We start from the raw sequence: 23588 nt of genomic DNA, 5'->3' as shown, positions 1-23588 counted from the left end.
TACTGTCACATGGGATGTTTCCATTCCTTGTGACAGCAATAAAAGTGATAATTTTTTTTTTTTTAAAAAACACAATTTATAAATATAAAAATTAATACAATAAATAAGAAAAACTTTTTTTTTTTAAAGCACTCCCATCGCCGCGAGCTCACGCAGCAAAGAAAACGCATACGAAAGTTGCGCCCGCATATGTAAACGGTGTTCAAATCACACATGTGAGGTATCGCCGCGATCGTCAGAGCGAGAGCAATAATTCTAGCACTAGACCTCCTCTGTAACTCTAAACTGGTAACCGTAAAAAATTTTAAATCGTCGCCTATGACGATTTTTAGGTACCATAGTTGGGCGCCATTCCACGAGTGCGTGCAATTATAAAGCGTGACATGTTTGGTATCTATTTACTTGGGGTAACATCATATTTCACATTATACAAAAAAATTGGGGTAACTTTACTGGTTTTTTTTTTTTTTTTTAATTCATGAAAGTGTCCCTTTTCCCAAAAAGTTGGGTTTAAAACACCGCTGCACAAATACCGTGTGATATAAAATATTGCAACAACCGCCATTTTATTCTCTAGATTCTCTGCTATAAAAATATATAGAATGAATAAAGCAGTGTAGCGCTACACCCAGAAGTTCAAATATTACTAATAAAAGTCCCTTTAAATTTAAATCCAAAAGTTGATAGAGAAGGTCTCCTCTGTAGTGGTCTAAGTGCTCATGACAGTCCATGCAGTGCAATACATCCGTGATTCCACCACCAGCTAGCCAAACCACTCACCTCAGCATATGGACCCCTGAGCTAACAGACGGGTCACAACAGCATTTACCACTCTCAGTGGATTAAGATGGAGACTTGCCTGGGCAGATGGTCACACAATATAAGGCAGCACTCAGTAATTGATGATCATGTTCACATGCAATAAAAATAAGAGTACATAGTGCACACTGTGTGGTTAAGAAGATCACATTTATTAAAAGTCAAGTACTCACATACACAGCACTACACCCTAGTGCTGGGATAAAGGTAAAATGGCATCAAAGGATAACGTCAAGTAGTAATGGTGGCTGCAGTGATGTCCAAGGAACTCCCGCACGCGTGTCGTCCACATCCGGACTTCATCAGCGGTAGTGGAGTCCAAGACATCAGATCTATATATATAGAGCCCCAATAACTGTTTCCTATGTGATAAAAAACCTCCCACAGGCACCATCCAATCAGCTCCGGCCACTAAGGGGTCAAAGGGATTACTTCCTGCCCAAGCTTATAGGTCACTATAGCAACCAAGGCATCTACATCATGACGCCCGGTCATGTGACCATACGATCAGGAAGTAAAACCCCTATTAGTATAAAACTATGGTCATGTGACCTTACACTCCTGTTACCAGCAGAAGAAAAATATATATAATGTTTGGGGGCTCCAAGTAATTTTCTAGCAAAAAATACAGATTTTAACTTGTAAACACCAAATTTCCAATATAGGCTTAGTCATGAAAGGGTTATTATAGCCACTACAGTGCTCATCAGTGCCCATCAGTGCTCATCAGTGCCACTACAGTGCTCATCAGTGCCACTACAGTGCTCATCAGTGCCACTACAGTGCTCATCAGTACCACTACAGTGCTCATCAGTGCCACTACAGTGCTCATCAGTGCCCTACAGTGCTCATCAGTGCCACTACAGTGCTCATCAGTGCCACTACAATGCTCATCAGTGCCACTACAGTGCTCATCAGTACCACTACAGTGCTCATCTTTGCCACTACAGTGCTCATCTTTGCCACTACAGTGCTCATCAGTGCCACTACAGTGCTCATCAGTACCACTACAGTGCTCATCATTGCCACTACAGTGCTCATCAGTACCCTACAGTGCTCATCATTGCCACTACAGTGCTCATCAGTGCCACTACAGTGCTCATCAGTGCTCATCATTGCCACTACAGTGCTCATCAGTGCCACTACAGTGCTCATCAGTGCCACTACAGTGCTCATCAGTGCCACTACAGTGCTCATCAGTGCTCATCAGTACCACTACAGTGCTCATCAGTACCACTACAGTGCTCATCAGTGCTCATCAGTACCACTACAGTGCTCATCAGTGCCACTACAGTGCTCATCAGTACCACTACAGTGCTCATCAGTGCTCATCATTGCCACTACAGTGCTCATCAGTGCTCATCAGTGCCCTACAGTGCTCATCAGTACCACTACAGTGCTCATCAGTGCCACTACAGTGCTTATCAGTGCCCTACAGTGCTCATCAGTACCACTACAGTGCTCATCAGTGCCCTACAGTGCTCATCAGTGCCCTACAGTGCTCATCATTGCCACTACAGTGCTCATCAGTGCCCTACAGTGCTCATCATTGCCACTACAGTGCTTATCAGTGCTCATCAGTGCCACTACAGTGCTCATCAGTGAGTGCTCATCAGTGCCACCCTATGAGTGGATCTTCATCAGTGCCCGTCAGTGCCGTGAAAACGTGTAAAAATGCATTTTTTTTCTTTCCACATTTTCCATAAACCTGTGAAAAAAAATGACATGTTCAAAAGCCCCACTATACCTCATAGATTATACGTTGGGGTGTTTGCTTTCCAAAATAGGGTCATTTTGTGGGCATTTCCATTGTTCTGGTGCTCCTGGACCTTCAGAACTGTAATAGGTTGTCGGGAAATTAGATGTGTAATTAATAGAACACCTGATGGTGCTCCCTCCATGTTGGACCTCTGTATGTGGCCAGGGTGTGGAAGTCTCACACATGGGGTATCCCCATACTCAGGAGGAGGAGCACAATATATTTTGGGGTGTCATTGGAAGTATTGCAGTGCTGTGTGTGAGAAATAACCTGTTATCATTATGAAAATTTTGTGGGAAAAAATTACAACTTCAAAAAACTCACCATGCCTCTTATTAGATACCTTGGACTGTCTCCTTTCCAAAAAGGGGTCATTTGGGGGTATTTGTACTGTCCTGACATTTCAGGGAGTCAAGAAATTAGATCGATCGTCGGTACATCAGGTGTGATCAATTTTCAGTGATTGGTACCATACCTTGTATCTATAACCTTCACACACACTCAATAATATACACTGATTTGGGTTATTTGTACCAAAGATATGTAGCCGTATAAATTTTGCCCAAAATCTATGAAGAAAAATTACTAATTTCCAAAAAATATTATAACAGAAACAAAGAAAATGCATTTTTCTAAAAAGTTTTTGTTTGTTTTTATTTATAGGGCAAAAAATACACTCCCCCCCCCCCCCCCCAGTGGTGATTAAATACCACCAAAAGAGCGCTCTATATGTGTGAAAAAAGGGCAAAAATGTCATATGGGTACAATGCTACATGACTGAGTAATTGTCATTCAAAATGTGACAGCTGAGAATTGGCCTGGGCAGGAAGGGGGTATAAGTACTCGTGGGCAGGCAGGTGGTTATGGGATGAGAATTGGAAGACCTCCCATTCACCTTTTGGGCATGAAGCAATGGATGGATGGAGACACAATCTCCCCATCCAGCCATTACACACAATGACTACTTTCCATTGTCTGCTATAACCTCTTTCAACTCCCAGTCTGAGCTTCTCACCTGAGAGGGTTTGCTTTGTTATCTTTTCTTACAGACGGCGGAAGACGCAGTTCAACGATAACAACCTCACCTCCCTGCTGGAGGCCCAATTTGATGAGAACACATCCTGGCTGCAGTTCCATCTGGGGATCAGTAAGGAGGCGCTCTACCCCCGACACAGCCCAGTGGTGGACCAGCTGCTTCGTGACCTGAATAATCTGACCATTATAGGTGCAGGTAAGATGGGACTCTTCCACTCCCCCATTACCACCTCTATGGGACTCTTCCACCCCCCCATTACCACCTCTACGTGACTCTTCTATCCCTCACTGCCACCTCTATGGTACTCTTCCATTCCCCCCACTACCACCTCTATGAGACTCTTCCATTCCCCCCCACTACCACCTCCTATGAGACTCTTCCATCCCTCACTGCCACCTCTATGGTACTCTTCCATTCCCCCCACTACCACCTCTATGAGACTCTTCCATTCCCCCCACTACCACCTCTATGGGACTCTTCCACTCCCCCATTACCACCTCTACGTGACTCTTCTATCCCTCACTGCCACCTCTATGGTACTCTTCCATTCCCCCCACTACCACCTCTATGAGACTCTTCCATTCCCCCCACTACCACCTCCTATGAGACTCTTCCACCCCCCCATTACCACCTCTAAGGGGACTCTTCCACCCCCCATTACCACCTCTATGAGACTCTTCCATCCCCCCACTACCACCTCTATGAGACTCTTCCATCCCCCCATTACCACCTCTATGAGACTCTTCCATCCCCCCACTACCACCTCTATGAGACTCTTCCATTCCCCCCACTACCACCTCTATGAGACTCTTCCATTCCCCCCCACTACCACCTCCTATGAGACTCTTCCATCCCTCACTGCCACCTCTATGGTACTCTTCCATTCCCCCCACTACCACCTCTATGAGACTCTTCCATTCCCCCCCACTACCACCTCCTATGAGACTCTTCCATCCCTCACTGCCACCTCTATGAGACTCTTCCATTCCCCCCACTACCACCTCTACGGGACTCTTCCACTCCCCCATTACCACCTCTATGGTACTCTTCCATTCCCCCCACTACCACCTCTATGAGACTCTTCCATTCCCCCCACTACCACCTCTACGGGACTCTTCCATCCCTCACTGCCACCTCTATGGTACTCTTCCATTCCCCCCCACTACCACCTCTATGAGACTCTTCCACTCCCCCATTACCACCTCTATGGTACTCTTCCATTCCCCCCACTACCACCTCTATGAGACTCTTCCATTCCCCCCCACTACCACCTCCTATGAGACTCTTCCACCCCCCCATTACCACCTCTAAGGGGACTCTTCCACCCCCCATTACCACCTCTATGAGACTCTTCCATCCCCCCATTACCACCTCTATGGGGACTCTTCCATTCCCCCACTACCACCTCTATGAGACTCTTCCATCCCCCCACTACCACCTCTATGAGACTCTTCCATCCCCCCACTACCACCTCTATGAGACTCTTCCATCCCCCCACTACCACCTCTATGAGACTCTTCCATCCCCCCATTACCACCTCTATGGGGACTCTTCCACCCCCCATTACCACCTCTATGAGACTCTTCCATTCCCCCCCACTACCACCTCCTATGAGACTCTTCCACCCCCCCATTACCACCTCTAAGGGGACTCTTCCACCCCCCATTACCACCTCTATGAGACTCTTCCATCCCCCCATTACCACCTCTATGGGGACTCTTCCATTCCCCCACTACCACCTCTATGAGACTCTTCCATCCCCCCACTACCACCTCTATGAGACTCTTCCATCCCCCCATTACCACCTCTATGGGGACTTTTCCACCCCCCCATTACCACCTCTATGAGACTCTTCCATCCCCCCACTACCACCTCTATGAGACTCTTCCATCCCCCCACTACCACCTCTATGAGACTCTTCCATCCCCCCATTACCACCTCTATGAGACTCTTCCATCCCCCCATTACCACCTCTATGGGGACTCTTCCATCCCTCACTGCCACCTCTATGGGACTCTTCCATTCCTCCACTACCACCTCTATGAGACTCTTCCATCCCCCCACTACCACCTCTATGAGACTCTTCCATCCCCCCATTACCACCTCTATGGGGACTTTTCCACCCCCCCATTACCACCTCTATGAGACTCTTCCATCCCCCCACTACCACCTCTATGAGACTCTTCCATCCCCCCACTACCACCTCTATGAGACTCTTCCATCCCCCACTACCACCTCTATGAGACTCTTCCATCCCCCCATTACCACCTCTATGGGGACTCTTCCACCCCCCATTACCACCTCTATGGGGACTCTTCCTTCCCCCCTCATTACCACCTCTATGGGTACTCTTCCATCCCCCCATTACCACCTCTATGGTACTCTTCCATTCCCCCCACTACCACCTCTATGAGACTCTTCCATCCCCCCACTACCACCTCTATGGGGACTCTTCCATACGGCTTCCTTCCAGTCTGAATATAGATATCAGATATTCCAACCACTCACAAGCACAAAACAAGACAATACTTGTTTAGCTGCTGAACATGGACTCCTTTATTTGAGATGACACACAAATATATACAGCAGGCTTACAATAAGAACTGTAACCAGAAACCTAATTAACATGAGCTAATTAACTAATCCCTTAAAGCAGCCGATGTGACTCCGTGCCCTCCTGAGCATTGTAGGATTAATCAGGATTTCACTACAGGTCAGACTTGTTGTCACCGAACTCCTAAACACAGAAACACAGAACTCCTTCTCACAATAGCAGGAGCTAATTACTATTATCAATACAAACAGTGATCTCCCCCCTCCTCAGCCTAGTAGGCAACAAACTAAAGTTGAGTAGACTGTCCGGCTCCTACCCAGTTCTAGAGGCCAATGTGATCAGCTCTCTCTACTAACATGATGAGTTCAGAATCAAACAAACCAAGAATAGTCTTTACATATATCCTGGGAGATATTGGGGATAAATATTACTGTCCCATTTTAAGTAATCCAAGATATATTTTCTCAGTCACCATTTCCAATATGGCATATACAGGGTTCCCAGAGTCTGTGTGTCTTGGGGGACATGGACCTGAATCTAAAGTAACACCACCTCAAAGGTCCCCAGGCATACAGCTCACAAAGAGCACCGTTCCCCCAAATGCTAGGGCCCATAATCTGTAGGCAAGAGGCTGGCATTCAGTACCCTCCAAGAGCCTCTGTCCCGGGTGAGTCTGTCACAGGACTCTTCCATCCCCCCATTACCACCTCTATAGGACTCTTTCATCCCACCATTGCCACCTCTATGGGACTCTTCCATCCCACCATTGCCACCTCTATGGGACTCTTCCATCCTACCATTGCCACCTCTATGGGACTCTTCCATCCCCCCATTATCACCTCTATGGGACTCTTCCATCCCCCCATTATCACCTCTATGGGACTCTTCCATCCCCCCATTACCACCTCTATGGGACTCTTTCATCCCACCATTGCCACCTCTATGGGACTCTTCCATCCCACCATTGCCACCTCTATGGGACTCTTCCATCCTACCATTGCCACCTCTATGGGACTCTTCCATCCCCCCATTATCACCTCTATGGGACTCTTCCATCCCCCCATTATCACCTCTATGGGACTCTTCCATCCCACCATTGCCACCTCTATGGGACTCTTCCATCCCCCCGTTATCACCTCTACGGGACTCTTCCATCCCCCCGTTATCACCTCTATGGGACTCTTCCATCCCCCCATTATCACCTCTATGGGACTCTTCCATCCCCCCATTATCACCTCTATGGGACTCTTCCATCCCCCCACTACCACCTCTATGGGGACTCTTAAACCCCCACCCCTATGGGGACTATTCCACCCCACCACTACCCCTATGGGGATTTTTCCACCCCCCCCCCCCCCCCATTACCACCTCTATGGGTCATCTAAGTATGTTGTCCTGAAGATCTGACACGTCAGCCAGGATCTGAATCCCACATTGTATAGAAGGGATCAGACACTGAAAACAACACCTGTGATTAACACGTCTCCTCTAATTATATGTCTGCCGGATCCGCCATCCACACCGATCATTAACCGTCTCCTGTCTGTGACTTCACCGCATTCACATGATAGACCTCCCTACCAAGGACTGGGGTGCGATACTCTGCAGAATATACAGTGCCTTGAAAAAGTATTCATACCCCTTGAAATTTCCCACATTTTCTCATGTTACAACCAAAAACGTAAATGTATTTTATTGGGATTTTATGTGATAGACCAACACAAAGTGTCACATAATTGTGAAGTGGAAGGAAAATGATAAATTATGTAAATAAATATGTGAAAAGTGTGGGGGGGAGGGGCATTTGTATTCAGCCCCCTTTACTCTGATACCCCTAACTATAATCTAGTGGAACCAAATGTCTTCAGAAGTCACCTAATTAGTAAATAGAGTCCACCTGTGTGTCATGTAATCTCAGTATAAATACAGCTGTTCTGTGAAGCCCTCAGAGGTTTGTTAGAGAACCTTAGTGAACAAACAGCATCATGAAGGCCAAGGAACACACCAGACAGGTCAGGGATAAAGTTGTGGAGAAGTATAAAGCAGGGTTAGGTTATAAAAAGATCTCCCAAGCTTTGAACATCTCACGGAGCTCTGTTCAATCCATCATCGGATCAATGGAAAGAGTATGGCACAACTGCAAACCTACCAAGACATGGCCGTCCACCTAAACTGACCGGCCGGGCAAGGAGAGCATTCATCAGAGAAGAGCCAAGAGGTCCATGGTAACTCTGGAGGAGCTGCAGAGATCCACAGCTCAGGTGGGAGAATCTGTCCACAGGACAACTATTAGTCGTGTTCTCCACAAATCTGCCCTTTATGGAAGAGTGACAAGAAGAAAGACATTGGTGAAAGAAAGTCATAAGAAGTCCTGTTTGTAGTTTGTGAGAAGCCATGTGGAGGACACAGCAAACATGTGGAAGAAGGTGATCTGGTCAGAGGAGACCAAAATTCAACTTTATGGCCTAAAAGTAAAACGCTATGTGTGGGGAAAACCAACACTGCACATCACCCTGAACACACCATCCCCACCGTGAAACATGATGGTGGCAGCATCATGTGGTGGGGATGCTTTTCTTCAGCAGGGACAGGGAAGCTGGTCAGAGTTGATGGGAAGATGGATGGAGACAAATACAGGACAATCTTAGAAGAAAACCTGTTAGAGTCTACAAAAGACTTGAGACCGGGGCGGAGGTTCACCTTCCAGCAGGACAACGACCCGAAACATCCAGCCAGAGCTACAATGGAATGGTTTAGATCAAAGCATATTCATGTGTTAGAATGGCCCAGTCACAGTCCAGACCTAAATCACATTGAGAATCTGTGGCAAGACTTGAAAATTGCTGTTCACAGACGTTCTCCATCCAATCTGACAGAGCTTGAGATATTTTACAAAGAAGAATGGGCAGAAATGTCCCTCTCTAGATGTACAAAGCTGATAGAGACATCCCCAAAAAGATTATTACATAGTAGGTGAGGTTGAAAAAAGACACAAGTCCATCAAGTCCAACCTATGTGTGTGATTATGTGTCATATTACATTATATATCTCTGTATGTTGTGGTCATTCAGGTGATTATCTAATAGTTTCTTGAAGCTATCAATGCTCCCCGCTGAGACCACCGCCTGTGGAAGGGAATTCCACATCCTTGCCGCTCTTACAGTAAAGAACCCTCTACATAGTTTAAGGTTAAACCTCTTTTCTTCTAATTGTAATGAGTGGCCACGAGTCTTATTAAACTCTCTTCTGCAAAAAAGTTTTATCCCTATTGTGGGATCACCAGTCCGGTATTTATATATTGTGGGGTCACCAGTCTGGTATTTATATATTGTGGGGTCACCAGTCCGGTATTTATATATTGTGGGGTCACCAGTCCGGTATTTATATATTGTGAGGTCACCAGTCCGGTATTTGTATATTGTGGGGTCACCAGTCCGGTATTTATATATTGTGGGGTCACCAGTCCGGTATTTGTATATTGTGGGGTCACCAGTCCGGTATTTATATATTGTGGAGTCACCAGTCCGGTATTTATATATTGTGGGGTCACCAGTCCGGTATTTGTATATTGTGGGGTCACCAGTCCGGTATTTATATATTGTGGAGTCACCCGTCCGGTATTTATATATTGTGGGGTCACCAGTCCGGTATTTATATATTGTGGAGTCACCAGTCCGGTATTTATATATTGTGGGGTCACCAGTCCGGTATTTATATATTGTGGGGTCACCAGTCCAGTATTTGTATATTGTGGGGTCACCAGTCTGGTATTTATATATTGTGGGGTCACCAGTCCAGTATTTGTATATTGTGGGGTCACCAGTCTGGTATTTGTATATTGTGGGGTCACCAGTCCGGTATTTATATATTGTGGGGTCACCAGTCCGGTATTTATGTATTGTGGGGTCACCAGTCCGGTATTTATATATTGTGGGGTCACCAGTCCGGTATTTATATATTGTGGGGTCACCAGTCCGGTATTTATATATTGTGAGGTCACCAGTCCGGTATTTGTATATTGTGGGGTCACCAGTCCGGTATTTATATATTGTGGGGTCACCAGTCCGGTATTTGTATATTGTGGGGTCACCAGTCCGGTATTTATATATTGTGGAGTCACCAGTCCGGTATTTATATATTGTGGGGTCACCAGTCCGGTATTTATATATTGTGGAGTCACCCGTCCGGTATTTATATATTGTGGGGTCACCAGTCCGGTATTTATATATTGTGGAGTCACCAGTCCGGTATTTATATATTGTGGGGTCACCAGTCCGGTATTTATATATTGTGGGGTCACCAGTCCCGTATTTGTATATTGTGGGGTCACCAGTCTGGTATTTATATATTGTGGGGTCACCAGTCCAGTATTTGTATATTGTGGGGTCACCAGTCTGGTATTTGTATATTGTGGGGTCACCAGTCCGGTATTTATATATTGTGGGGTCACCAGTCCGGTATTTATGTATTGTGGGGTCACCAGTCCGGTATTTATATATTGTGGGGTCACCAGTACAGTATTTGTATATTGTGGGGTCACCAGTCCGGTATTTGTATATTGTGGGGTCACCAGTCCGGTATTTATATATTGTGGGGTCACCAGTCCGGTATTTATATATTGTGGGGTCACCAGTCTGGTATTTGTATATTGTGGGGTCACCAGTCCAGTATTTGTATATTGTGGGGTCACCAGTCCGGTATTTGTATATTGTGGGGTCACCAGTCCGGTATTTATATATTGTGGGGTCACCAGTCCGGTATTTATATATTGTGGGGTCACCAGTCCGGTATATTTATATATTGTGGGGTCACCAGTCCGGTATTTATATATTGTGGGGTCACCAGTCTGGTATTTGTATATTGTGGGGTCACCAGTCCGGTATTTATATATTGTGGGGTCACCAGTCCGGTATTTGTATATTGTGGGGTCACCAGTCCGGTATTTATATATTGTGGGGTCACCAGTCCGGTATTTATATATTGTGGGGTCACCAGTCCGGTATTTATATATTGTGGGGTCACCAGTCCGGTATTTATATATTGTGGGGTCACCAGTCCGGTATTTGTATATTGTGGGGTCACCAGTCCGGTATTTATATATTGTGGGGTCACCAGTCCGGTATTTATATATTGTGGGGTCACCAGTCCGGTATTTGTATATTGTGGGGTCACCAGTCCGGTATTTGTATATTGTGGGGTCACCAGTCCGGTATTTGTATATTGTGGGGTCACCAGTCCGTTATTTATATACTGTGGGGTCACCAGTCCGGTATTTATATATTGTGGGGTCACCAGTCCGGTATTTGTATATTGTGGGGTCACCAGTCCGGTATTTATATATTGTGGGGTCACCAGTCCGGTATTTGTATATTGTGGGGTCACCAGTCCGGTATTTGTATATTGTGGGGTCACCAGTCCGGTATTTATATATTGTGGGGTCACCAGTCCGGTATTTATATATTGTGGGGTCACCAGTCCGGTATTTATATATTGTGGGGTCACCAGTCCGGTATTTGTATATTGTGGGGTCACCAGTCCGGTATTTGTATATTGTGGGGTCACCAGTCCGGTATTTATATATTGTGGGGTCACCAGTCCGGTATTTATACAATGAAATCATATCCCCTCTCAAGCGTCTCTTCTCCAGAGAGAATAAGTTCAGAGCTCACAACCTTTCCTCATAACTAAGATCCTCCAGACCCTTTATTAGCTTTGTTGCCCTTCTTTGTACTCGCTCCATTTCCAGTACATCCTTCCTGAGGACTGGTGCCCAGAACTGGACAGCATACTCCAGGTGCGGCCGGACCAGAGTCTTGTAGAGCGGGAGAATTATCGTTTTATCTCTGCAGTTGATCCCTTTTTAATGCCAATATTCTGTTTGCTTTGTTAGCAGCAGCTTGGCATTGCATGTCATTGCTGAGCCGATCATCTACTAGGACCCCCAGGTCCTTTTCCATCCTAGATCCCCCCAGAGGTTCTCCCCCCAGTCTATAGATTGCATTCAGATTTTTGCCACCCAAATGCATTATTTTACATTTTCTACATTGAACCTCATTTGCCATGTAGTTGCCCCTCCCCCATTCATTTGTTCAGGTCTTTTCGCAAGGTTTCCACATCCTGCGGAGAAGTTATTGCCCTGCTTAGCTTAGTATCGTCTGCAAATACAGAGATTGAACTGTTTATCCCATCCTCCAGATCGTTTATGAACAAATTAAATAGGATTGGTCCCAGCACAGAACCCTGGGGAACCCCACTACCCACCCCTGACCATTCTGAGTACTCCCCATTTATCACCACCCTCTGAACACGCCCTTGTAGCCAGTTTTCAATCCATGTACTCACCCTATGGTCCATGCCAACGCACCTTATTTTGTACAGTAAACGTTTATGGGGAACTGTGTCAAATGCTTTTGCAAAATCCAGATACACCACGTCTACGGGCCTTCCTTTATCTAGATGGCAACTCACCTCCTCATAGAAGGTTAATAGATTGGTTTGGCAAGAACGATTCTTCATGAATCCATGCTGATTACTGCTAATGATATCGTTATTATTACTAAAATCTTGTATGTAGTCCCTTATCATCCCCTCCAAGAGTTTACATACTATTGATGTTAGGCTAACTGGTCTGTAATTCCCAGGGATGTATTTTGGGCCCTTTTTAAATATTGGTGCTACATTGGCTTTTCTCCAATCAGCTGGTACCATTCCAGTCAATAGACTGTCTGTAAAAATTAGGAACAACGGTCTGGCAATCACCTGACTGAGTTCCCTAAGTACCCTCGGATACAAGCCATCTGGTCCCGGTGATTTATTAATGTTAAGTTTCTCAAGTCTAATTTTAATTTCGTCCTCTGATAACCATGGAGGTGCTTCCTGTGTTGTGTCCTGAGGATAAACACTGCAGTTTTGGTTACTGAAGCCCCCCGATTCACTCGTGAAGACTGAGGAGAAGAATAAATTCAATACCTTCCCCATCTACTCATCCTTTGTAACCAGATGTCCTTCCTCATTCTTTATGGGGCCAATATGGTCTGTCCTCCCTTTTTTACTGTTTACATACTTAAAGAATTTCTTGGGATTTTTTTTTGCTCTCCTCCGCTATGTGTCTTTCATGTTCTATCTTAGCCGTCCTAATTGCACCCTTACATTTCTTGTTGCATTCTTTATAAAGTCTGAATGCTGATGATGATCCCTCAACCTTGTATTTTGTAAAGGCCTTCTCCTTTGCTTTTATATGCATTTTTTACATTGGAGTTAAGACTTGCAGCTGTAATTGCAGAGCAGGGGGGTCCTACAAAGTTTTGCCTCGGGGGGGGCCATACAAATGCCCCCCCCCACACTTTTCAAATATTTATTTTTTATCATTTTCCTTCCACTTCACAATTATGTGCCACTTTGTGTTGGTCTATCACATAAAATCCCAATAAAATACATTTACATTTTTGGTTGTAACATGACAAAATGTGGGAAAATTCAAGGGGTATGAAAACTTTTTCCAGGCATTGTATATCAGTATGGATCTGTCAGGAGGGGGGGTGACAGTGCAAGTGATGGGCATAGAGGGGCGGTAGTGTACAGAAGGGGGCGGTAGTGGACAGAAAGGGGGCGGTGTAACGAAACGTCCCACACTCCGCTTGAGTGCTTTCGTCATATACCACTTCCTCCCAGTCTGAATATAGATATCAGATATTCCAACCGCTAACAACCACAAAACAAGACTATACTCGTTTAGTTGCTGAACATCAACTGTTTAATGAAAACACAAGTACACAGATAATACTCTGGACAATCCCCCACTTTTGCATTCCAGGCGGGGTAGATTGTCCAATCAGCAGTAAGAGCTGTTGGAGGAATTCGCCTCCACCAATCTCACAGCTAATCTACATACACATCCCATAATATCCAAGACAGACACAATAGAACATTGGAATACAGCCACACCCCAAACGACCCAACAAAGAGTACACAACAAAATGAGACAATATACAATGTCTATCTATATATATATATATATATATATATATATATATATATATATATATATATATATATATATTACCGCTGCTGGGGAGAAGCGTGGACTGGTCCTTCTCCCTGGAGTCCTTTCAGCCGCTGTAGAGAAGACAGGGTGGCTGGGCTCACTCCGTCATGCTGTTGGGGAGGGAGGCAGACTGCCCAACATCCCTGGAACTCCACAGTTGTTGCCAGGGCTGGCCAGAGGTTGGTAGCCCTCTGCCCTGTTGCCAGCACTTCTGCTGGGGACTCCACATCATCCACTTCGGCTCTCCGTTGGGGAAGGAGGCTGGATTCCTCCACTCCCAAACTGTGTGACTGCCATTAGGGAGGTGGGCCAGCTGCTTCCTTTTCCATTCCCTCATCTGGCTGCTGGGATGACATGTCTGTGGTAAGGTCTCCCAGGTGCACGGATCTTTGCTGAGGAGGAAAGACTGCTTCCTCCACCCTGGCCAACTGTTGGGGAGGGAGGATGAACACCTCCTCTCCCTTCTCCCTGTGTATCCTGATCTGCTGCTGGGAAGTGACCGCCACCTTCTCACCCTGAGCCTCTGGAACTGCCACAGGTGTGGGGCAGAGGTCTTGGACCCTCTGTCCGGTGGCCAGAGCTTCAGCTGGGGAAGTTCCTTGTAACTCTACAGATATATCTGTTGGTGCTGGGCAGAGCACAGAGAAGTTTGGCCCTAATACCAGCTCTTTTGCTGGAGGCTCACTGGGTTGTTCTTCCTCAGCAGAAATGTCTATTCAATCACAAGTCTCTGGAATTGCTGAAAATCCAGGGCAGGGCTTGGCTGCACTTGGGCCCAGTGCCAACACTTTGGCAGGTGACTCATAATTTATAACATCCTCTGATGAACGGTCAATTAAATCCATACATTCTGTGGTCTGTGGCTGGAGAGATGAGCCGACTGCTCCATCTCCCGTACCCTCATCCAGCTGCTGAACAGACACATTCCTCCATCCAAGATCATCTCATGCAAAATCATCAAGGTCAGTCAGCACTCGCTGCATCCGCCATAAGACCTCCGCCTCCATAGCTGTGGGGGCAGGTTGGCAAAGCACACTATTGCTCTGCCACATTGCCGACTCTTCAGCCAGGATTTCAGGGTTGTCACCTGGTATTTCCTGATAGTCCCAGGCAAAGGGAGCCCAGCCCTGGCGCTGAGCAGAGTCTAGCAGCTGTCTGTAGGCAATCCCCAGCTCCCATTCCTGATTGGCTAGAAGCTCCAAAGGGAGCAAGGGGGGACGGTGGGGATCAGAGGGGGGGCAGTAGAACTCCATGTGTGTGATCCTCTGGCTCTCCATGTTTTGCAGATTACAGTCCGGATGAGAAGGCTCTGAACGGGGAGTGTGACTGCAGCCAGGGTAAGTGACGGAAGTCAGAGCTGTGTTGGTGGAGGGGGACAGCTGTGCAGAAAGGGGGGGTCACAATCTGTTTGGGTTTTATCCCCCCCAGTGTGGTTCATGCCGCTAAATCCCTTGGACTGTCTACTCTCCACAGAGGGGTGATTTTAGGGGTATTTGTACTGGGGGGGGGTGATTTGGGGAGTATTTGTACTGGGGGGGTGATTTGGGGGGTATTTATACTGGGGGGTGATTTGGGGGGTATTTGTACTGGGGGGGTGGGTGATTTGGGGGGTATTTGTACTGGGGGGTGATTTGGGGAGTATTTGTACTGGGGGGGTGATTTGGGGGGTATTTGTACTGGGGGGTGATTTGGGGGGTATTTGTACTGAGGGGGTGATTTGGGGGGTATTTGTACTGGGGGGTGATTTGGGGGGTATTTGTACTGGGGGGGTGATTTGGGGGGTATTTGTACTGGGGGGTGATTTGGGGGGTATTTGTACTGGGGGGTGATTTGGGGGGTATTTGTACTGGGGGGTGATTTGGGGGTATTTGTATTGGGGGGTGATTTGGGGGTATTTGTATTGGGGGGTGATTTGGGGGTATTTGTATTGTCCTGGTGTTTTCGGGTCTCAAGTAATGAAATTGACCGTCAGTACATCAGGATTGATAGATTTTAAGATATACAATATGTGTGTGTGAGTGTATATATAATGTATGTGTGTGTGTATATATATATATATATATATATATATATATATATATATATATATATATATATATACAGTATTTGACAAAAGTAAGTACACCCCTCAGTGACATTTGTGTAAATCTTTTCTTGTATCTTTTCATGTGACAACACTGAAGAAATGACACTTGTCTACAATGTAAAGTAGTGAGTGTACAGCTTGTATAACAGTGTAAATTTACTGTCCCCTCAAAATAACTCAACACACAGCCATTAATGTCTAAACCGCTGGTAACAAAAGTCAGTACACCCCTAAGTGAAAATCTCCAAATTGGGCCCAATTAGCCATTTTCCCTCCCCGGTGTCATGTGACTCGTTAGTATTACAAGGTCTCAGGTGTGAATGGGGAGCAGGTGTGTTAAATTTGGTGTTATCGCTCTCACTCTCTCATACTGGTCACTGGAAGTACAACATGGCACCTCATGGCAAAGAACTTAGTTACATAGTAGGTGAGGTTGAAAAAAGACACACGTCCATCAAGTCCAACCCATGTGTGTGATTATATGTCAGTATTACATTGTATATCCCTGTATATTGCGGTCATTCAGGTGATTATCTAATAGTTTCTTGAAGCTATCAATGCTCCCCGCTGAGACCACCGCCTGTGGAAGGGAATTCCACATCCTTGCCGCTCTTACAGTAAAGAACCCTCTACGTAGTTTAAGGTTAAACCTATTTTCTTCTAATTGTAATGAGTGGCCACGAGTCTCTCCACCCCTCCTAACTGCAGCTGCCCCCCTCTCCACCCCACCTGACTGCAACTGACCCCTCTCCACCCCACCTGACTGCAACTGACCCCTCTCCACCCCACCTGACTGCAACTGACCCCTCTCCACCCCACCTGACTGCAGCTGTCCCCCTCTCCACCCCACCTGACTGCAACTGACCCCTCTCCACCCCACCTGACTGCAGCTGTCCCCCTCTCCACCCCACCTGACTGCAACTGCCCCCTCTCCACCCCACCTGACTGCAGCTGTCCCCCACTCCACCCCACCTGACTGAAGCTGCCCCCTCTCCACCCCACCTGACTGCAACTGCCCCCTCTCCACCCCACCTGACTGCAGCTGTCCCCCACTCCACCCCACCTGACTGAAGCTGCCCCCTCTCCACCCCACCTGACTGCAACTGCCCCCTCTCCACCCCACCTGACTGCAGCTGTCCCCCACTCCACCCCACCTGACTGCAGCTGCCCCCCTCTCCACCCCACCTGACTGCAGCTGACCCCTCTCCACCCCACCTGACTGCAGCTACCCCCTCTCCACCCCACCTGACTGCAGCTACCCCCTCTCCACCCCACCTGACTGCAGCTACCCTCTCTCCACCCCACCTGACTGCAACTACCCCCTCTCCACCCCACCTGACTGCAGCTACCCTCTCTCCACCCCACCAGAACTGCAACTACCCCCTCTCCACCCCACCTGACTGCAGCTACCCCCTCTCCACCCCACCTGACTGCAGCCGCCCCCCTCTCCACCCCACCTGACTGCAGCTGCCCCCCTTTCCACCCCTCCTAACTGCAGCTGCCCCCCTCTCCACTCCACCTGACTGCAGCTGCCCCCCTCTCCACCCCACCTGACTGCAGCTGCCCCCTCTTCAGACCTTCTGGCTTTCTTCCTCCCTAGAGATTTGCCCAGTAATGTCCTCCATGCTGCCTGTGAGTCACCCAGCCTCCCTGAGTCACTCCCCAGAAAACACCCAGGTCTGTTTGTCAGCCTGGCAATTCACCTACACTGTACAAACAATACTATTCTAGCATACTAGAGGGGGCTAGAATCAAAATTACAAGACTTTATATGCCATTGGAACCTCCTCTAACAATACAACTGTAACCTAATTCTCATGAGCTAGTTTACTAAATCATTTACCCAGACTAGGTGACTATTCAATACACATTACCATAAACATCAACACAGGGTTAATTAGAACAAGCAACAATGTGTGGAATACCCTTAGAACCTGTGGTAAGCCAGACTAAACTCATTTACTTTAAACACATTATAGCTGACATCAGACAGGTGAGTGGAGTTGATGACATTAGCATCTCCTCAGAGTCCCAACAGTATGACTCAGTCACTATTGCTACTATGGCAAATACAGGGTCCCCAGAGTCTGTATGTCCTGGGGGACAAGGACCCGAAGCCAAAGTAACAACACCTCAAGGGTACCCCAAATGCCAGGGCCCATAATCTGTAGGCTCAAATTCAGTCCCCTCCAAAAGCCTCTATCCTGGGTGAGTCTGTCACAGAGGAAATATCCCTATCTGAGAATCAGGTGCAGTCAGACGAATCAGGGGAAGAGGAGAAGCTCTCTTCTACCTCCCAGGCCCTCAAAGGGCAGGTGCAATACTGAACTGAACTGATGCATTCCACATACAGATTGTCCTTTCCCCTGTTTCCTCCCTGGGGTCCCGGAAATCCCCACAGGCTGCGTACGCCTTCCCAACTCATCGTTTACTGGATGAATTGTTGTATGAGAACTGGGGTCACCCAGGTAAACTATTTTCTCCTTCTAAAAGGTTTTCTATGCTTTATCCGGTGGAGGAAAGTTTCACCAAGAAATGGGGAGTCCCAGCCATAGATGCGGCTGTTTCTTGTGTGAATAAGAGTCTGACCTATCCTGTGGACAATGCTCAAGGGTTTAAGGATCCAACTGACAATAAGCTGGAAACTTTATTTAAAGCCTCTTTTTCTGTGGTGGGCGCTGTAGTGCAGCCTACGGTCTCAGCAGTTGGCATGTGCCAGTTCCTCAAGGAACAAATGAAGCAGGTGCTTAGCCTCCTTTCCACTGAGGAGGCCTAGGTTTATGCAGACCTTCCTAAAGCCTTGTGTTTTATGGTTGATGCCATTATGGATTCTGCTCAGTAAGCATCTCGCCTCACTCTCCTGCTGATACACATGCGCAGGCTTAAGCATTGGACAGCTGAAGCTTCATGCAAAAAATATTTAACTGGTTTCCCATTACGTGAAGAATGTCTGTTTGGGGATGCTCTGGACAAATATATCCAGAAGATTACCGGGGGTAAAACCACGTTGTTACTGATCAAAAGGAAGAATAAACGTCCTTCATTTAGACGTTCTCTGTCCCCAGCCCCTGGAGCCTCATCCTCCAGGCAGTGGCGACGGCCTCCCCAATCAAATGCTAGGGGAAAGGTCCAAAGTCAAGCGAAAGGGCAAAAGAAACTTTGGGGTCCAAGATCTGGTAAACAGAACCCCAAAGCCTCCCTATGAAGGGGCGCCCCAGCTTGGACAAGTGGGGGGGAAGGCTGCTGCAGTTTGCAGGCACCTGGCGCGAAGAGATTCAGGACAGATGGGTAGCCTCTACAGTGTCTCTGGGCTACAAGCTAGAGTTCTGGGAGCTTCCGCCATCTCGTTTCCTAAGGTCAAGAGTCCCCAGGGACCCAGAAAAGAGAAGGCCCTTACTTCTGGCCTTAGAACGTCTGTTATCCCAAGGGGTAATTATAGAGGTGGCCCCGGAAGAGCAAGGCTCAGGGTTCTACTCAAATCTCTTTACGGGTCCAAAACCAAACGGAGATGTCAGACCTATTCTGGATCTAAAAGACCTGAATCAATTTCTAGACATTCATCCTTTCCGCATGGAGTCTATCCACTCAGTAGTCTCCACCCTTCAGGGGGGAGAATTCCTGACATCAATAGACATCAAAGATGCATATTTGCATGTGCCAATATTTCAGGCTCACCAAAGATTCCTAAGATTTGCGGTGGATCAGCGCCACTTTAAATTTGTGGCCTTTCCTTTTGGTCTTGCTACTGCTCCTTGAGTGTTCACAGAAGTTCTAGCCCCGCCCCTGGCAAATCTAAGGGCTCAGAGCATAACTGTGACAGCTAATCTGGACGATCTGCTACTCATAGAACAGTCCATAACTCGCCTAATCCACAATGTGCTCTGCACGGTAAAGTACTTAGAGTACCTAGGCTGGGTCCTCAATCGAGAGAAATCTTCCTTACAGCCCCTAAAAAGGCTGGAATATTTGGGTATGGTCATAGACACAGTCCAAAGCAGAGTGTTCTTACCCAGATCAAAGGCCAGGGCCATAAAAGATTTGGTCCGGGTAGTCTCAGCAAGGAGAAATCCCTCCATCCGACTATGTATGAGACTATTGGGGAAAATGGTTGCCTCTTTCGAGGCTGTCCCTTATGCCCAGTTTCACTCGAGATCTTTACAAAGCAGCATCCTCTCTGCCTGGAACAAGAGGGTTCAAGCCTTGGATCTTCCAATGTGCCTATCCCCAGGGGTGCGCCAGAGCCTCAATTGGTGTTTACTGACCAAGAATCTTCTAAAAGAAAAGTCCTTTGTTCCAGTTACTTGGAAACTCCACAGATGCCAGCCTAAAAGGCTGGGGAGCAGTTCTGGAAGAAGCTTCCACCCAGGGAAGATGGTCCAGAGCCGAAAGGCTCTTGCCCATCAACATTCTGGAAATTCGGGCAATTTGTTTAGCCCTCAAGGTCTGGACTTTCAGACTACAGGGTCATCCTGTCTGGATACAGTCCGATAATGTCACGGCTGTGGCTTATATCAATCACCAAGGAGGCACCAGGAGCCTGGATGCCCAAAGGGAGGTAAATCACATTTTTTTTCTGGGCAGAAAGGCATATTCCTTGCCTGTCTGAGGTCTTTATTCCAGGGGTAGAAAATTGGCAGGCGGATTTTCTAAGCCGACAGCAGCTGTGTCCAGGAGAATGGTCTCTACACCCCGACATATTTCAGACCATATGTCAAAATTGGGGTATCCCGGATGTAGACCTGTTTGCGTCCAGGTTCAACAAAAAACTGGACAGCTTTGTGTCAAGAACAAAGGATCTGCTAGCAAAAGGGTCAGATGCCTTAACGATTCCATGGGATCGGTACTCTCTGATCTATGCGTTTCCTCCAATGACGCTTCTTCCACAGTTCCTTCGGAGGGTCAAAAGAGAAGCAAAGTCGGTCATTCTGGTGGCTCTGACTTGGCCCAGATGACCTTGGTATGCAGAGATTGTAAAGATGGCAGTGGGAAGACCTTGGGTTCTTACGCTGCGTCCAGATCTACTCTCACAAGGTCCAATATTCCATCCTGCCTTACGAAGTCTGAATATGACAGTTTGGCTGCCGAGACCCACATTCTGAAAAGCCGTGGGCTCTTGGAATCAGTCCTTTTCACTCTGGTTAATGCTAGGAAGTCGGCCTCCAGGCTCATCTACTACAAAATCTGGAAGGCATATGTTTCCTGGTGTTATTGCTTTGCTACAAAACGGAGGTACTCCATATGGGAGGGGTTATATAGGGGAGGAACTCATCTTGTAATCAGGGTTACCAGTGTCCAATCACCTGAAGGTACTATCTAACCCACTAATTAATTACCAAGCCTCTGTGTCCCGTGATGTATTACCAAGAAAAGGATTTTATAGGTAAGCTGTATTTTTAAAAAATCCTATTTTTTGCCACCCAAATGCATTATTTTAAATTTTTCCACCTTTTCCTCCAACCACTGTGTGTGCTCATTGGTGGACACCCCCCCTTCTCCAACCACTTTGTGCTCATTGGTGGACATTCCCCGCCTTCTCCTTCAACCACTGTGTGCTCCTTATTGCTGAGAAACCTTCTTCCCATTAACAACTTTCTGCCAGCAGAGGGCAGCACATTTTCCTCCACTCTTCCTTCTATCCAGACAAGTGCTCCAATCCCTGCTGCAGAGAAACACCCCCATAACTGGATATTACCACCCCCATTACTGGATATTACCACCCCCATTACTGGATATTACCACCCCCATACCAGAATATTACCACCTCCTAACCGGATATTACCACCAACCCCCATAACAGGATATTACCCCCTCTATGCGATACTGTAGGAATGGTGTTATTTGGATGGATTTCCACCAGACATATGGTGTACCTCCAGGTGCCGATGTTTAGGGCAGCGTGCCTCCAGGTATAGACATTTTGGGTGGCGTGCCTCCAGGAGCTGACGTTTAGGGCGGCATGCCTCCAGGTGCCAACGTTTAGTGCAGCGTGCCTCCAGGTTCCTGACTTTTAGGGCTGCGTACCTCCAGGAATAGACGTTCATGGCAGTGTGCCTCCAGATTCCCGATGTTTAGGGCAGTGTGCCTCCAGGTTCCCGATGTTTAGGGCAGTGTGCCTCCAGGTTCCCGATGTGTAGGGCAGTGTGCCTCCAGGTTCCTGATGTTTAGGGCAGTGTGCCGTCAGGTTCTCAATGTTTAGGGCAGTTTGCCTCCAGGAGCCGACATTTAGGGCAGCGTGCCTCCCAGGTACGGATGTTTAGGGCAACATACTTCCAGGTACAGATGTTTAGGGCGGCGTGCCTCCAGGTGCCAACATTAAGGGCTGTGTGCCTCCTGGTTCCTGATGTTTAGGGCAGCGCGCCTCCAGGCTCCCGACATTTAAGGCAGCATGCTTCCAGGCACAGATGATTAGGGCTGCGTGCCTCCAGGTAGTCGACATTTAGAGCTGCATGCCTCCAGCTCTAGATGTTTGGGGTGGCATGCCTCCAGGTATAGAGACGTTTAGGGTGGCATGCCTCCAGGTACAGATGTTTAGGGTGGCGTGCCTCCAGGAGCCGACGTCTAGGGCAGCATGCCTCCAGGTATAGATGTTTAGGGCTGCGTGCCTCCAAGTATAGATGTTTAGGGTGGCAAGCCTCCAGAAGCCGACATTTTAGGGCAGCGTGCCTCCAGGTTCCCGACGTTTTAGGGCAGCGTGCCTCCAGGTACAGACTTTAGGGCAGTGTGCCTCCAGGTTTAGACGTTTGGGGTGGCGTTCCTCCAGAAGCAGATGTTTAGGGCTGCGTGCCTCCAGGTATAGATGTTTAGGGTGGCATGCCTCCAGAAGCCTACATTTAGGGCTGGGTGCCTCCAGAAGCTGACGTTTAGGGCTGCATGCCTCCAGATATAAACGTTTGGGGTGGCGTGCCTCCAGGTACAGATGTTTAGGGTGGTGTGACTCCAGGTATAGACGTTTAGGGCAGCGTGCCTACAGGTATAGATGTTTAGGGTGGCATGCCTCCAGAAGCCAACATTTAGGGCTGCGTGCCTCCAGAAGCCAACATTTAGGGCTGCGTGCCTCCAGAAGCCTACATTTAGGGCTGCGTGCCTCCAGAAGCCGACATTTAGGGCTGCATGCCTCCAGATATAAACGTTTGGGGTGGCGTGCCTCCAGGTACAGATGTTTAGGGTGGTGTGACTCCAGGTATAGACGTTTAGGGCAGCGTGCCTCCAGGTATAGATGTTTGGGGTGGTGTGCCTCCAGAAGCCGACATTTAGGGCTGTGTGCCTCCAGAAGCCGACGTTTAGGGCTGA

General features: G+C 47.5%; 1 protein-coding gene across 2 annotated transcripts in view; it reads left to right on the top strand.

The window, feature by feature from the left end:
* The window catches only part of FAM20A (FAM20A golgi associated secretory pathway pseudokinase), a 124805-nt gene that overhangs the window by 48583 nt on the left and 52634 nt on the right, over window positions 1-23588 (top strand). For both annotated transcript variants that reach the window (XM_073607061.1, XM_073607062.1), the window contains exons 3-4: window positions 3628-3809; window positions 15499-15549. In XM_073607061.1, coding sequence (XP_073463162.1) covers window positions 3628-3809; window positions 15499-15549 — 233 coding nt within the window. The remainder of the gene's footprint in view (window positions 1-3627; window positions 3810-15498; window positions 15550-23588) is intronic.

Source organism: Aquarana catesbeiana, linkage group LG12 (genome assembly GCF_042186555.1).
Source record: "Aquarana catesbeiana isolate 2022-GZ linkage group LG12, ASM4218655v1, whole genome shotgun sequence".
Taxonomy (NCBI): domain Eukaryota; kingdom Metazoa; phylum Chordata; class Amphibia; order Anura; family Ranidae; genus Aquarana; species Aquarana catesbeiana.
The sequence above is the reverse complement of the archived record's forward strand: the minus strand, read 5'-3'. Positions and strand labels throughout refer to the sequence as shown.